The sequence below is a fragment of the Poecilia reticulata genome, linkage group LG2, assembly GCF_000633615.1.
Source record: "Poecilia reticulata strain Guanapo linkage group LG2, Guppy_female_1.0+MT, whole genome shotgun sequence".
NCBI classification, from domain to species: Eukaryota; Metazoa; Chordata; class Actinopteri; order Cyprinodontiformes; family Poeciliidae; genus Poecilia; species Poecilia reticulata.
Window position 1 is genome coordinate 31,378,035 of NC_024332.1, and position 16,238 is coordinate 31,394,272.

The 16,238-nt window shown below is 36.7% G+C and overlaps 2 protein-coding genes across 8 annotated transcripts in view; both read right to left on the reverse strand.

Moving 5' to 3' along the window:
* Positions 1-504: 504 nt before the first annotated feature.
* prkra (protein kinase, interferon-inducible double stranded RNA dependent activator) lies at positions 505-7,677 on the reverse strand. 4 transcript variants are annotated; one of them, XM_008398745.2, is made up of 9 exons: positions 7,437-7,677; positions 6,425-6,504; positions 5,802-5,977; positions 4,437-4,518; positions 3,883-3,952; positions 3,637-3,754; positions 3,432-3,526; positions 3,153-3,315; positions 505-2,617 (listed from the first exon to the last, which is right to left on the reverse strand). In XM_008398745.2, exons 2-9 carry the CDS (start codon positions 6,466-6,468, stop codon positions 2,460-2,462), a joined length of 906 nt encoding a protein of 301 aa, XP_008396967.1. In that variant the 5' UTR covers positions 6,469-6,504; positions 7,437-7,677; the 3' UTR covers positions 505-2,459. The 4 variants fall into 4 exon arrangements, with proteins under 4 accessions (XP_008396967.1, XP_008396949.1, XP_008396940.1 ...); XM_008398727.2 differs by having other exon boundaries at positions 7,325-7,675; XM_008398718.2 differs by lacking the exon at positions 7,437-7,677 and adding an exon at positions 7,212-7,318.
* A 718-nt stretch (positions 7,678-8,395) lies between these two features.
* Positions 8,396-16,238, reverse strand: part of casp10 (caspase 10, apoptosis-related cysteine peptidase) — an 8,878-nt gene continuing 1,035 nt past the window's right edge. Inside the window, exons 2-13 of one of the 4 annotated variants that reach the window (XM_017303722.1) lie at positions 15,290-15,373; positions 13,946-14,229; positions 12,606-12,705; positions 12,240-12,369; positions 11,944-11,990; positions 11,817-11,859; positions 11,598-11,614; positions 11,471-11,504; positions 11,199-11,266; positions 9,821-9,938; positions 9,065-9,563; positions 8,396-8,742 (exon numbers count right to left, since the gene is read on the reverse strand). In XM_017303722.1, the coding sequence (XP_017159211.1) occupies positions 8,562-8,742; positions 9,065-9,563; positions 9,821-9,938; positions 11,199-11,266; positions 11,471-11,504; positions 11,598-11,614; positions 11,817-11,859; positions 11,944-11,990; positions 12,240-12,369; positions 12,606-12,705; positions 13,946-14,226 (1,518 nt within the window). In that variant the 5' untranslated portion in view covers positions 14,227-14,229; positions 15,290-15,373 and the 3' untranslated portion in view covers positions 8,396-8,561. Of the gene's footprint in view, positions 8,743-9,064; positions 9,564-9,820; positions 9,939-11,198; positions 11,267-11,470; positions 11,505-11,597; positions 11,615-11,816; positions 11,860-11,943; positions 11,991-12,239; positions 12,370-12,605; positions 12,706-13,945; positions 14,230-15,289; positions 15,374-15,841; positions 15,869-16,238 lie in introns of all 4 variants that reach the window. The other 3 variants (XM_017303721.1, XM_017303720.1, XM_008401881.2) reach the window with 3 other exon arrangements.

The following is a 16,238-nucleotide window of genomic DNA, read 5'->3' on the forward strand; positions in this document are numbered from 1 at the left end:
ATCTGCTTTGCATCTATGTGATTCTCTATTTAAAAGAAGGAAGGAAAAAAAAATTCTGGATCACAATCTCAACGCTAAAACTCTTCAGTTTCACTTGCTGTGCCTTAATGCATTTATCAATGCGTCACACACACCTGACAGGAACGCCACGCCGAGAAGAAGGTATGCCATTAAAGAAAGTCACACTTTCCATCTACCTGCAGACGATTACACACACCAAGGCTTTCCCTCTGGACAGAATAGTTTAGATTTAATGTATTTTTGTTCCGACTGCATCATGCTGGCGGCTTTAAAGACGTGCTTCTCGTAGTCCTTGTATCATAGAATCAGGAGAGAAAAAAATAAATAAAAAATGACCTGAAGCTTTCTACATCCATCGCTCCACCTGCATGTCTAGACAACTTTAGCTTGCCAATGAATGTCTTTGATGCCTTACAGAGAAAGGTTATTATTTTCTAACTTGGACCCAATCCTCCTTGTGGACTGACACAGATCACAAAGCACTAAAAGTCAGCTTGGTTTTATTCAGATCTACTCCCTAGTGGATACCTTCTAAAGTGCAATTTTAACTAAGTACATATCTTTCCATGGACACTGTACACTGCTGCTGCATAGTGCTTGTTCTAATAAAATGGCAAACGACAAGCAGAGGAGTGGGTCTGTTTTTACTTCCTCGAGAAACTGCAGTTGTGGTTGAGGGTTTGGGGCAAAACTGAACATCAGAATGCTTTCAGTCAAGATGAAAGGGGAAAAAAACACTAATTGAGAGCAGATGAAGCAAGGTAAGTTTACATGTACAGCACATTTCAGCAACAAGCAATTCTTCCAAGAACTAAAAAAGTGTGTGTAAACACAAAGTGTGTGAACACAAAGAAATTGATAAGATAAATATATTTTTGCATGACATCATTGTGGCATTTAGTAAACAGAAATAACTGAAGTAATCTGAACTGCGCAAAAAAAAAAAAAAGGTTGAATTTAGTCTAATGTAACTTTAAACAGTGAGAAGAATAAAAACAAAACCTTGTGTTATTTTCTAATGTATGCAACCATCTGGTCTCAACTTCAGCACTTGACCACATTTAAAATTGTTAATATGTATGACTACTGAACTAAATCCATAAAAAAATCCCCCAAAAAACCTGAAATTTATCATAAAAATGTGTTGTATTTTCCAAAATTTTGAAACAAAAACCATCTCTATGGTCAGTGAAGAACTATCTCATCGTTTTGTACACCGGGCATTCTTCATTACTACTGGTATTAAGCTAAACAAATCAAAACTGAATCCACATGTGGACCATCTGTGACGTAAGCGGACCAGAACTGGAAGACGCGCGCGGCCCAAACAAATTGACGGCCGCCTGTCGGACAGCTCCTTGGAGAAATATCTCCAGCAATGACTGCAACAATCAACAACCATCAGCCCGACCGTGAGCAGCCATAACTCAGGAGTTTGATTGGGATTATTTGCTGGTTTCAAAACAAACAGAGGCTCCGGTCTTGCACAGGTTGGGAGCGTTGTTAAGAGGATCACATCTATACAAGTAGCTGCACCGCATGAGAATATGAAAGTAGCTGTTTTAAGGACAAACCGCATTCATTACACCGTTATTCTAAATCGTCTTAAATTAATGTCTACACACAAATATACCATTTTATGACAATATTGAAAAAAAGTGATTTTTGCAAATTTACTAAAAAAAAAAAAACGTAATGAAGAAATCCCATTTATGTAAGTTTTCACAGCCTTTGCAATGAAGCTCAACATTTAGACGATTCTGCAGCTTAAATGGAGTCAGTCTGTGGTAAATACAGTTGATTGGAGTCGATTTTGAAAGGCACATGCATCTACATACGGTTCCACAGTTAATAGCGCAGGTCAGAGGTCAAACGCAAAGAATGAAATCAAAAGAATTGTCTTGAGCAAAGAGATTCAAACAATATGGAATAGGTTTGTAATAGAAAATGTAGAAAACGTGAAGCACTGTGAACACTTTCTGGATCCACTGTTTACAAACTGAATTTCCGGGGTGGATTTAAATGGATAACATTTCTAGCAGTCAAACTATTACTTCTCCTGATATATAATGTTCTGTGATGCCAGTTAAAAAATAAAAAAAAGAAACTAACTGGAAACTGAAGCAACTTGCTTCCTGACTGTAAATCAAGTGAAAGAACCGAGTCAGCAGTGTAAAATCTAAATGAGCAAAGCATGATTAGTTCAAGGCATGTTAAAAAGCTAATTCGCTGTTCTTACTTAACATTTGCTTAAATATTCTGGATAGTTGAAGCCTCTTAAAAGCACCATGATATACCTGCTTATGCTAAAAGTTTTGGATCTTTTCATCTCATCAGTTCCAATAAAACCAGCAGAAATCAAGTGGAGCTGCTCTGCGACACAGATGGGTACAGATGACGGGGGTCAGGTAGAGAATCTGCAGGTGCTGGTGGGATTTTTATTTGCTGGAAGCCATGATCTTCATGTACTGGAGGGCGCTGTGCGCGGCGTCGTTGTGGGCGTTGCTGCAGGAGATGCCGGTGCCGTGGCACACGGTGACGGGATTGGTGGACAGCTCTGCCAGGCACTGGTACTGACCGTTCACCGTCAGCTCATCTGCAAAACAACAGACACGTTGAAAAAGGAGAGCCGATTGTGTCTTCTGTCGTCAGAAGTCATCAGATGTTACCTGGAATCAAACACAAAGACATGCAACGGTGCTTTAACGTTTTCAAATTTAGACACACCTAACAAACTCGTGACGCATTTAACTAAGGCAGCAAGGAAGAAAGGAGGGAAAGACATAATGAAGAGAGGAAGAAAAGAAACAGACACACTTAGACAACAGGGATTGTCTCATATATATATATATATATATATATATATATATACATATAGAATAAAAATTGTCAGTTATTTTAGGGGTTGATTCAAAAAGGAGAGATCGGGGAACATTTAATCTTTTCTGTTTTTCAAATTAAATAGATTTTCCATCTTCAAGAACTCCTAGAATAAAGAACATTTTATTCCAGAAAAACGTGAAATGATCATTTTTTTTATTCTGGTTGGAACAGTCAGAGGGGATGGGATGGAGATGGAAGGAAAATGAAAGAGATTTTCTCATAGACCAGCTTAGATGTAGATATCCCACCTATGTCAAAGTATGTGACCTCAAAGCCTTGCTCTTTGGAGAGATCTAGCAGCATCTGGATGTAGTCAGTGTTGGGAATGCTCAGAGGGTTCCTCCTGAGTAGAGAGATCTTCTCTGCTGTGGAGTTCCTGATGTTCTCAAAGCAAACGCTCGGATTAGGAGTCTAAAAACATGAGGTCCAAATAAAAAAAGTTTAAATTGATTTCAATTTTGACAAAAACGTATGGCAAAAAGTCAAAACTAAACAAAAAATATATATAAAAGCAAACTATAGCAGACCCATGTGATCTCAGAGGATCCCGATAAACTCTGAAGCTTCGCCACCATTTTCTCTGCCGCTTCTTTTTTTGCTGCTTTTTTGGTGTTTCCAGCCCCTGCAACGTAAAAACTAAGCCTCAGAAGAATCCCATCAAACAAATGAAAGAAAAAAAAAAAAGTTTAATTGTTTTTTAAATAGAAATAAATAACAGCAAAAACAGCACACCCTGTTCTGTGAGCGACTCCAGTCTACAGATTATTGTGAACTCTTTTCGGTGCGGCGGCCCGATCTCTATTAAATTTATGTACTCAGGAACACGCCATCGTCTCTGCAACGCCAGGGCCTGAAACAAAAAAAACAAAATTCATGTCTAATTCAATATCATGCTCAGATCATAAGTCTGATGCACGGTTTCTTCATTCGTAAGTTGACATGTGCATGCAAAAATCTGAGATCCTTGTAAAAGCACACCTGCAGCAGGCCCACGGGGTTGTTTGGTTCTGCTATGACGCCGTTAGTGTTGGACCTCTCAGGAACAGCCCTGTTGGACGCAACATCACAGACATCATGACATCGGTCCAACAAATTAACAACCCACGTTTAATTAATCATATTACTAATGAGTTTATAAATGTACTAAAATTGAAGGTTTGATTTTACCAACATTTTAAAGTCTGAGTATCATCTACTGTGGTAAGAGATTAATTTATTTTCAAGTTTCACAAACCAGATTTGAAAATTAAGTGTTGAGACTTTCTGTAAACGACAAATCCGACAATCTATAGATTGCAAAATAATGTTCTCAGATTAATAGTTTGTAGATGAGTCAGTAAAAACAAAATTCAAATATACTAATCTGTATTTTACTTCAAAACATTTAGCTAAGAATAATCTTTGATTTTTCCTCTTTCTAGACCGAGTAAGTATATTTCATTTCCATTTTTTCTTAAGTTTATTTCAGTAGGAAAGCCCTTTATTCTTTAGATAAATATCAATTAGTTCACGGTTTGTCAAGCTCTACTCACCCACTTTCAGAGTCGATGTTCAAAATTTTCAGTGCGGCCTCTGCAGCCTGCTGCTTAGCTGCCTTTTTACTGGGTCCCTGACCTGTAAAAGCAGAAACATTTATTATGTTGCACAAATGACAGAACAGATTTAAAAACACAGTTTCACATAATGTCAACTTCAACCCTTAAGGACAAAAAAAACAGGCCTAAAATAAAACTTTGCAGTGAGAACATGTGTCAATGTTTCCCATCTTTCTACTTGGTGTGCAGTTCCACCTCTATGACATTTTTTTTTATGTTTCACATTTTTTCCAACTACCCAGGATGCTACGATGTCCATCTCTTTTCTAGATTCAACAGTTTTTATAGATTGAGTTTCCTTAAGTTAGGATAAAAAATTTACAGTACAGTAGAGGGTTATATAGATTTCACTTTTTTTATTATTTAGAGCTTTTCAATACTGCAATGGACATATCTGTAATAAATACTGATTCTTAACAGTATAATTTGTGATCCACGATATCTTAATTCATATATACTGGGTTTAAATATTTTATTTTGATGCCCAGGAACCACATGGAGAAAATATGATGTAAAGTATGTGACCTGGTTCTTGATTCTTGATTCTTGGTTACGTCATTAATTTGGGGGGAAAAAAAAGACAAATTTTAAAAAATAGGTAACACTTTATTTGAAGGGGGTGAATAAGACTGTCATCACAGTCTTATAAACATGACATAAACATGAATAAGCCTTCATGAATACTTATGACTGTTGTCATAAAGCGTCATTCGGTAAATTACGACACTTTTAATACAAAGTTGACATTATTCAAAATGTCTTTGTTATGACAACTTGACATTAACCAAGAAATCATTACTGTTTAAACTTTACCTTTAATAACATAAAGTTATCTAATTTTTAAAGTGCAATCAGTAATACTTTTATAACAAATTTATAACAGTAATGATTTCTTGGTTAATGTCAGGTTGTCATAACAAAGACATTTTGAATAATGTCAACTTTGTATTAAAAGTGTCATAATTTACGAATGACGCTTTATGACAACAGTCATAAATATTCATGAAGGCTTATTCATGTTCATGACAGGTATTATGTCATGTTTATGACAGTGTCATGTCAGTCTTATTCACCCCCTTCAAATATATTGTTACCAAAATATAGGTATATATATCTAATAGAAAGTACAAACCTAACTTTGAAAACCTGAAGGTCTAATTGCAGCATCAGCTTAAAAACCATACATTTATTTCCCTCACAATTATATATTACTTCTATTTTAGTCAATTACATTAAATCCCAACATGTACAAATCTGTATGGGTACGTTGGCGAGTCACTGTAAGCGCTTACTGCTGCACACCTGTACATTTAACGCCTCTTATTGTCACGCTGAAGACAAAGCTGGGCTGGTGAGCCTCTCCTTCTGCTTTCTCCATCACAAACACAGGGAGGTCTCCAATAACGACGCCATGTTCATACAGGATTTGTATGGGTGTCTTCCAGGAGCCCGTCCTCTGTGGTTCTGGGGTGCTCAGGCTGTTCAACACGGAAACAAAAATCATCGGCTTTGACTTTACAAGAAATGCACGAAAGAGAAAATATATGAAGAAGCAGTCATCAGCAGAGCTCAGATGTCTTATTTTGGTATCTGAGCAGTATTAGTTAAAACCTAATACTGCTCTTCTATATTGCTTAGTGATTATTTTTGCCATTTTCATATTACACACGAAAGGGATTTGATCATGTTAGTGCCTATTTAGTTTTGCTGTTGTTTCATTAATGGTTTGGAGAGAGGCCTTCTGCAGGTGCAGCTGGTTGGCTTGGTTGCTACCTGCTTATCAGGGACTGTCACATATGCATATCTCTCTCCAAAACACTATTTATGCACCAGGAAAACAGTAGAAACTATGTTGAATTGAGATCCTAGATCTTTTAAATTTGTAAGACAAGTTTATGTTTAAAAGTAAGAAAAAAAAAACTCACCTTCTGTCAGAAGAAGCTGGTGACTGGTATGCTTGTTCAGACATGTTTATGATTTAAGCTTGTTCTGCTTATCAGATGCACTATGAAACAGAATTACAAATTGGATTTTAGTAGTTCGTGGTCCTGTGCGGGGTTTCAGCTTCTTGTCAATAAATGCCTTTGAAATACCTGTAAGTTTTTGAATCTGACATGTCACATTATGATTATTAAGACCACTGCACAAAGTTATCACATCCAAATACTTGATTGCGAAAAGTCTCACTATAACCCATACTTGACAACAAGAAAAAAAAAAAAAGCTAATATCTGTATCATTTGCTGAAAACGATCAGTTACTCAGAATTTTACAGGCTGTAGGTGTCCAGCTGAAATCCCTCCTCCGTTTAATTAGCAGGAAGATTTATTGTCTGCAGCCGTTTCCTCCAAAGAAAAACCAGCAGCCATCATCGCTTTACATATAAATAACTGTTAGGAAACAGACCAAATCATTGCTAAAGAAACAGATATCTTTACAGCGAGGTATCCCGGTGGAGTGACGAGGGAAATAATTTGTTTGACGATGAAACCAACGAGTTAGGGGTATTTTAGGGCTTGTTGAAAATATTAATACCCTCACACGAAATTGGTTACATTTTACTCGGCGACCTGCGCCTGGACAACCCGACCAACAACCAGAATGTAGAGAACGTCACAGAAAAGCGAATAAAATGGTTTCCATGAATAACGAAAAAGCCTAACATAATAAATTTAGGACATTTTCAAAAGTACAATAATAACTGTAACTCACACGCATGTACGCTTCCGGATTTAATTGGAATTAAATGAAAAATATATATACTGAAAACAGTAAAATTGCATTGAGACTGAAAAAAGACGCGGCGTTTTGACGTGTTGTGCTACCTCTTTGATCCCCGGCTTTCTTAAAGGGCCAGAGCAGCGATGTTGTAGGAGAACCTACAACCTAAAGGTCCCTCTGCTGTTTCTTAGACATTTAATTTTTCATTTTCCTTACATCATTAATTAGACTGCCAGATCGCGATAGCTGACAACTAAGGAGTCTAATGGTAGGGGGAAAAAAATACAAATCGTATAAACATCCGGGCCAACTGCAACCACTAAATGGTTTGGAAAATGCCTATCGCCCCCTGCAGGTAGAGACTTGGTTTTGTTGGAACCGCATTTCCTCAAATTTTGTTGGAAGATATGCGAAAACAAACCTTGGGAAAGTCCCACTAGTGCCACTGAAACTTACCTAGAGTTTATGAGGCCCCTTACTATCATGCCAGGCATGAGCGGAAATCTATCTTTTTTTGTTAGTGATGACAAATTCAGAAGACAATCAGGAAAAGCATTCCGGCTGTATAGTTTCTTTTTTTAATGGACACTAATAAAGTAACTGGCTACTTTCTTTCTTTAGGATCATTTTATTTCACAATTTCATTCATTTAGCTCAGTTCTTTTATTGTGAAAGAGGTGTTTTAGAGTGCTTTACATGGCCATTTATTATTCAAATGAACTGTCATAATATTCACGAGAAAGGCAGCAGGAACCTTGTCTACTAATATAGCCCTTGAAAAAGTATATTAAATTAGCAAGAGCATTTATGTTAGAATAAATCATGTCTGTAATTGTGCAAACATTTGTGGTAGGTAACTCCAATCACACTTTGGAGCTAAAGTTTATAAAAATGCAACATCCCTGAGGTAAATGGGAGGAGATCTGGTCAAGAACAAACAGAAAACTAAAGAATCAGGTTGTAGCACTGATATGCTGGCTTTTTGTGACACTTTGAATATAATGTTAATTTTTATGCAAGTTGCTGGAAAACGGCATAAATGTAAAATGATAAAACAAAAAAGAAGTTTATATACATTACTGTGAACACAAATAAAATATATAGCAAATTACAAGACCTAAATTGATTACAAGAGCACAGAAAATATGATAAAATGCTTATATTGAGAGTCTGAGTAAAAGGTTGAGAGTAGGACTTTATTAATATCATTTGAAGAGCTACAACTCAAAAGGGATTCCTACAAAAGAATGGATAAACCTGATTCCTCAAAACTCAGGATGTGATTAAAAATTGTAAACTGTCAGTGAAACAAAAAAACATTAAAAAAAAATCCAATGTCTCTCAGGGATTGTCTTTGGTCAACGCTCCAATTTCGGGTGGGGGTTTCTCAGGGACAGGGAAAACCACCCTTTTTCGGAGCGAGAAGGCCGGCTGAGGCATTTGCTTTTTCAGCCGACTAGCATCGGTCATGCTGCTAACATCGAAGTTCACTTTTGTGAGAATGGAGACAAGGTCAACCCTCCTGGGAAAACATGAGATTTTTCAGTTAGATTTAAAAAGTATTCAAAGAACAGCTTGGGTCAGAGCTGTTACCGCATGTGGCCATCACCACTAATGGTAATTCAATTGTACAAGTTAAACATTTATTTTATAGAAACTTGACAAATGACAGCAGAAATAAGCACTTCATGTCGCTGTGTACATAATAAACTATGATTCTCTCTTTTGAATCAAATTAATGAAATAAATTAACTTTTCAATTACAATCATATTTTTTGAAATGCACTTGCGAGTTCTCTCCACCACTAAATCATTAGCAGCAGATGTCAACATGCATTACTGACCTTGGCACATACTTGACGAGGTTTTTGCACAACGACTGGATATACCAGGTGCCACACAATTTATCTCTGAAGGAGACATGATCAGGAACCGTGGACATGCCCACCAGCAAGTCAGCTATGACTGGGCTCCTCACATCTACAACTTTCGCATCAGCAGAAATTCGTGTTGTTTCGTCTTCAATGCCGTCTGGATGGACTGGATACTGTTGTTTGCAGCCTTGACAGGCCTGGATGAAAAGCATCTTGGGTTTTTCAATTAAAGACGGGCACTTCTCTCCGTTGATGCACTCTATCAGCAATTTGATCTCAACGAGGTTGCCATCTACACCGTACACTTTACCCTCCATGCCATGACTGAGAATACAGCACACCAGGCTGTCGTACTGGCTGTGGTCCTGTTGGCCGATGCAGGCAAACAAACTTTTTATCTGAGCCGCATTATAGTCTAGGTATGTGTACATCTCATAGCCCAACCACTGAAATACTTCTTTCAGAGCATCTGAAAAGAACACAAATAGATGAAAATGGTTGTAAATACAGTGATTACTCCCAGAGGAGAGTCTGGAAAAACACACACACACACACACACACACACACACACACACACACACACACACACACACACACACACACACACACACACACACACACACACACANCACACACACACACACACACACACACACACACACACACACACACACACACACACACACAAAACGGATTTCATTAGAAGGTAATCACACATAAACTTACCTCTATCAAACTTGGATCCCTCTCGATTATTTAATTTGTGGTATGATTTAGAGAAATCAAAGTTGTCCACTATCACACAGACCCCTCTCTTCCCAGTCATTGGGTAATCACACAGAACCTACAAGGAGAAATCCACAAAGAATAAAAACTAAATTCAAGGCCCTTTGCAGTACATTTTACATTTGAAAAATACAAAAAAACAAATGGAATCAAATTACAGAACTGCAAACAGTATGTAACACTTTTTCACACCGTCTGAAGTTTAATCAGATCAAACATCTATTGTTTTAGGTCATTTTGAATACCTGAATTATTTATATTTGTAAAATGTCACAATAACGTCAAAAAGAGTAGGTCGGAGATTCATTTCTTAATGTCTTCAAAATCACAAGTTTCCATGCATTTCATCCATATTTGGATTTGAAAAGGTATGAATTCCATACTTCACAGTTAGGATGGTATAAGCATCTCAATTTTACTTCCAAATGCAACGATTGTCATTTTGGCCAAAAAGTTTTACTTCATCATCATCAGAATACAGGACATGTCTCCAAAAATGAAGGTATTTGCTCCTACGTGCAGTGCAAATCTTACTTTTTTATGTTTCTTTTAGAGTAATGTTTTAGCTTCTCGCCGAGTGGCCTTTCAGCCCATGTCAGTTCAGGTCACATTTCACTGTGGATAATAACACCATTTTGTTCTTGGCTTTTGTTCTGGGTTGATCTTTGCATTTTGGGCCAAAACACTTTCTTCACTGGGACACAGCACCCATCTCCTTCCTGAGCGTTGTGATGGTTGGACATTTCCATCACGTCTCTACTTCCACATAACTGTTTGAATTAGGCGAGCATCAAAAAAATTGGCCGGCCAATAAATCCACCCCAATTTCCTTAATTTTGGGAGATAAGGGATCAACCAACAATTTTATGAGAAATTTGTTCCCAAGGCTGAACCAAACTGGCGCAGCTCTACAATTCTCTTCCTGACATCTTGACTCATTTATTTTGACTTTTCCATTGTGCCAAACAACAAAGCAGTGTGTTCAAGGTGTTTCCTTAAAATACATCCACAGGGGTGCCTCCTCTCACTTCACCAAATCAGAAATTTACAAAGTCATGACCTCATCATCTGGTCTTTCCCTCATTTTTTAAAGAAATAGTAAACAGTCTGTATGGTAACTTGTGATTTTTAGCACAGAGTGATGGAAGGACGTACAGAAAGGAAGTAAGGAAAGTAACATTTTAGACTGTAGGACCGGAAATAAAATTGTAAACCTTGGAAAATACTTCAACCAAATTTCAACCTTCTCCAGATTGAGCAGGACCCTGTTTACTTGAGCGTTTATTTTAGAAGGTAAAGGAAGAATAAATGTACAAACCTCATCATTTTCCTGAGACTCTGGGTTGTTCTTTTCTGGATTCACTGTATCCAAAGAAGCCATTTCCCCTGAAAAAAGTGTGGAACAGAAGTAAATGTTAGTAAAGACTGTTAGAAACTGTCTTCTACCTTGGCTAATATCTAGGATATAGATGTAGATAAGATAAGAGTTCAGGAAAACTAATTAAAATGCATCAGTTTTTAATAAAGTAGCAAAGGAAAAACTGATTATATAAAAAAATTGAAGAAATAAATAAATAAATAAATAGATACCATTTGGGGACTTTGATGGATTCACAGAAGGCTGCTGAAAAATTACATTGAAATAAAATTAAATGAATGAAAGAAAAATTGATATACATTTACTGTCTGGTAACTCAGAAGCTTTCTGGTAACTTACCAAAGGAAGTTGTGGAGCTTAAAGAAAAAAAAAAGGTTTATGATCAAAATAGGAAGGTTAAGAAAAAAGATAAAATTGCCATGTGAAATAAGTTAGCAAGAGTCTTGCTGCCATTTATCTTAGAAAAAACAGAATTATTAAAATTTTTGTTGACTAAAGTGTCAAAAAAATATTAATAGCAACAATTTAGAAAATAAACCAGATTATAAGATGACTTACTCTTATCACCCCGGAAGTCAGTCCTGTAGAAAGGTTTCGGGGTCTAATAAATGGAAAAAATATTTTTTGTAAAGATGACTGGAGCATAGCAAAAGAACAGATGTCTAATCTTTAATAGATGATTTACCTGACTTGATATAACAGTCAAAGGTTGCGACTCTGGATGCCAAATTTCTGAAACAAAAAAAAAAGAAGTTTTTTCTAGTAAAATATCTCGTCTTTTGGCTCGATGAATGTGTATAATATAACATTCGTCACGACAGAGGGTTTAAGAACTGTCTGTGCAGTCCTTAAGCTGTGCATGCATAACAAAAGCCCTACACTACTTAAGTAATGGAATATTTAAAGTATTAATGCGTGGGGTTTGAAATAAACAGGTCATGTTCCTCATTTGGTTGATATCTATGATTTTAAATGGCTTACCTTTCCTATAGAGACGAATGTCTTCATTCAGCACAGGACACACCGACTTAAATAAGGTCTCCAGATATTCGAGACTAGATTCATTTATGAGGTCCAGGTGCTCCAACTCCAGGAAGACTCCCAGCGTAGACTGCAGAGTAAAGAATGCTTATAGATAAACTTGCAGTGACGTGCAAATGTTTCAAACAATCTCTGGCTTCTTGAACATCCGTGTAAATATTTCTTCCAACAAGCCTTGAAAGGTTCAAAATTAAAAAGGAGAAGATGAGAATAAACGAAAAAAGCCTCCGCTGCAGATGAGCCTCATGTGGGAGTGAAAAACATCCAATACTTGACACAGCAACAACAAAGGAAGAATCACTCTACTTTTTGCTCAAGTTTTCTTCGTGGGACGTCCTTTAGCAGGAACTTCATCTCTCCGAGCTCCTCCTCGGTAATTTGTTCTGACAGGCGATACAGCAGCTTCCTGAAACAAGAGCGATTGTGCGAGATTGTAGAAAAGGTTCAACATTTTTCAATAATACACATTCCTGATTAAAATCTTCAGACTGAGGAAGAACTTATTCTTGGCTTTAACTTTAGGTGGAAATAAAAATGAGAACTATTTGAACAAAAGCTATTTAACAACACCAGCTTTTGCAGTTTTTTGGTAGATATTTTTAGGCAAAAATATTTCCACAAAAAATGACAATAGTGTGAGGAATATTCTTTTTGACAATTGGTTGCAACTATGTGTTTTTTCTTATTTCACTGATATGACTGTGAACGTCACATTAAAGTAAATGTAATTAAACTTAAAACAAAAATCATTATTCTGTAATTTAAAAACCTAATTTTGCATAGTAGGTGTTACAAAAATAAGCCATTTTATTTCCAAGAGAAATGTAAAGTTTGTGGATTTTTTTTTGCTTATGTCATTTTCTGTCCAGGGTGCCAAAATATTTTTCAATTCAAAACGCAAACGGTTTCCAACTTTTGGTGGAAATAAAAATTTGAGAATTATTTGAACAAAAGCTATTTAAAAACACCAACTTTTGCAGTTTTTTGGTAGACATTTTCAGGTAAAAATATTTCCACAAAAAATGACAATAGTGTGAGGAATATTCTTTTTGACAATTGGTTGCAACTATGTGTTGCAACCAATTGTATTACTCTAACTATATGTGTATTACTCTAATGAGTTGGGTTGTTTTTAAGTACAGAAAAGCAAGAATAAAACTGTCCTACAATCAGGAGAAAAACATTCTTATAGCGGAGCATCTATTTATTCGTGCCAATTTCCTTAGTTCTGGGAGATTGGTAATCGACTGAAAACTTACACATGAAGCCAATCTTATCCGCCAATCTTCTCTGCCTCAGAAAAGGTCTAAAAAATAAACTAAACCACTGTCCTCTTTGTAGGAGAGGTTTGACTGATAGATGGACCCACCAGGTCCTGTCTGCACATTTGCAGTTTACAATAGTCACCCCACTGTTACCAACTTGGTGACTTTCTTGCTATACCTCGCAACATTTCAAACAAAAAAAAAAAAACTGGTATCAACCAAAATCGGACTCAGCTGGTCAAACTTTTTAAAGATCAGTGATCGGCCAGAAGACTGCAATTGGTGCATCCCGACATTTTTGATTTCTGCTCAACTCTTAAACTTGAACCAATAACAAAAATGTTGTTTTACTGTTATGAAAAAACAATGAAGAAGGCCCACCTGTAGGGTGAGATGAGGGTGCTGGGTGAGGGCAACTGGAAAGAAAGTTTAATGTTCTGCAAAATAACAGGGCGCTGGATGGTGAGGAGAAGCTCCACCAGGAGCTGTGGGTTTCCAGCCGACAGATGGTCTTCTTTCATGAGTAAGGAGAAGAGGCTGCTGGCACAATCCAGAGAGGCTGGTTTTCTGCTCAAGATGTCGGTGCACAGAAAAGACAGTGCTTCCACCTCATCAGTGGACAAGGATTTATCCACATCAAGTAGAGCCTTTTGGAAATCCATTTCCTGTCATTAAACAAAAAAACATGTCAGGTTTTTACAGAGTAAAGTCATTATAGACACTTGAGGATTTTGTGTGCCTTTCAGGGGTAAACTTGCTGGTGTGCTTTGGATCAGTCTCCTACTCCACGAAACAAATATGCCTCATCTTACAATCAAGCATGTTTGAACATTCTCATTTGTGAAAGTTCAGGGGGTTTGTAACTCATTTTAAGAATCGAAACTCAAGATTCCCTACACAAAGAGGATTGTTGTAATTCTGACGAAAACACAAAATTCAGTGTCTCAGAAAAAGTTATAGCATATTGAAAGAAAGTCAAATGGAAGGAGCAGTCATAACTTCAGGATGACTGTCAATATAAAACCTTTAAAAAATATGGGGATCTTTCCAAGGCTCAAGTAAGCCACCACGCTCAGACGGATCCTACACATGGGGTATAAATGCCCTGAACCAGACAACATCAGAAGCGTCTTACCTGGGCTAAGAAGAAACAGAACTGGATTGCTGTTTTCTTTAAGCAAAATTACAAGAAGACTTGAAATATTTCACTCTATGTGGCAAATCTATAAAATATGTAGGTTTCAATTTCTGAAATGAGCTACAAAACAAATATGAACTTTCAAAATATACAAACATTTTTAGTTATACTTGCAGCCCTTCAGTGTCCAGGTAAGTACAGATCTTGATGCAGAGCAAAGACTCAGGAAGTCATTTCATTTTATTATCTTTGCTATAATTAGTCTAAAAGGGTTGATTTTGGTTAAGCGCAAATAATAATTTTAAAAACAGATTGACATAGATATATCTATCAATAAAGAACAGGGCATTTGATGGGGCATATTATTTCTTTCTGAAAGCTTTTGGACATGTCAGCACAGAGCAGGGAAAAACACTTCCTTATAACTTGCTCTAAAAATGTCCCTATGCAAATCTGATGCATGTATTTAACAGGAGGGCTTTTTTAAAATTAGTTTTAAAGCTTTGGGTATTTGTCAAAATTAAATAAAACTAAAAGTTTGACTGTGTGTTAACTGTCTGGAGCATTTAATAAGTTTAGTGACTTACTCCGACTTTATTGACATAAATAACAGGATTACTGCAGATGAAACGACAGCATTTCCTCACTGTGAGCAGCTCTTCGTTTTAGGTCTGTAAGGTTGAATTCACAGCATACCTTTCAGTCTTTTGCTTGTAAAACACAAAAAAACATGCACTATATATCCTGTTACTTCAGAAATTAAGTGGATGTTTGTGGTTACAATGCGACGATACATAGAAAAAACTCAAGAGTAAAAGTCCTTTTACAACAAACTGTAAATTACACCTAAACAGTTTTAATGATTTAGAAACATTTTGAGGTCATTCCAACACTTAGTACTCCTTTAATGCTCCCCCAGACTCTTCATAGCATTATGCTATTTTCCATTTATGCAATAAACCAAGTTACAGTCTGTGAATCACATGATTTGAGTCAATTGCCTAAACACACCAAGCCTCTTTAGGGTGGCGCTTTGTTGACATTTCCTGTTTCAACAAAGCGTCACAGAGTTAAATGAAAGTGAAACAATTCAACAGTTGAACAACAGTGGACCATGGAGATTTTAAGATATAAAATACCTGAAATGCTGCTTTGACGAGTCACTTCTGACAGGAAATAAAGAAATACAGTTTTAGGTCCACACATGATCCCTGGAAAAGTCTTGTCGACATGTGCTAATCAACTTTCACAACAAAGATAACCACTTAAATTAAACAGTCTCCTCGTTGAAAACAGACTAGCTTACAATTATCAAACAGCTAGAATCATAAATCTGGAGGGAAGAGGACACAACACAGCTCATAGGACAGAGCAGGGAATCAGCAGCCAGGTCACCAAGGTGACCACTGGTGTTTATTTGTACAAATGTATCACCCAGTAAAACAATTCCTTTTACACCTTTAATGCCTTTCATTCCGTTTATTCATTCTTTGTCATTATAAAAGATCTGCTCCTATCCAAATAAAATTTTATATA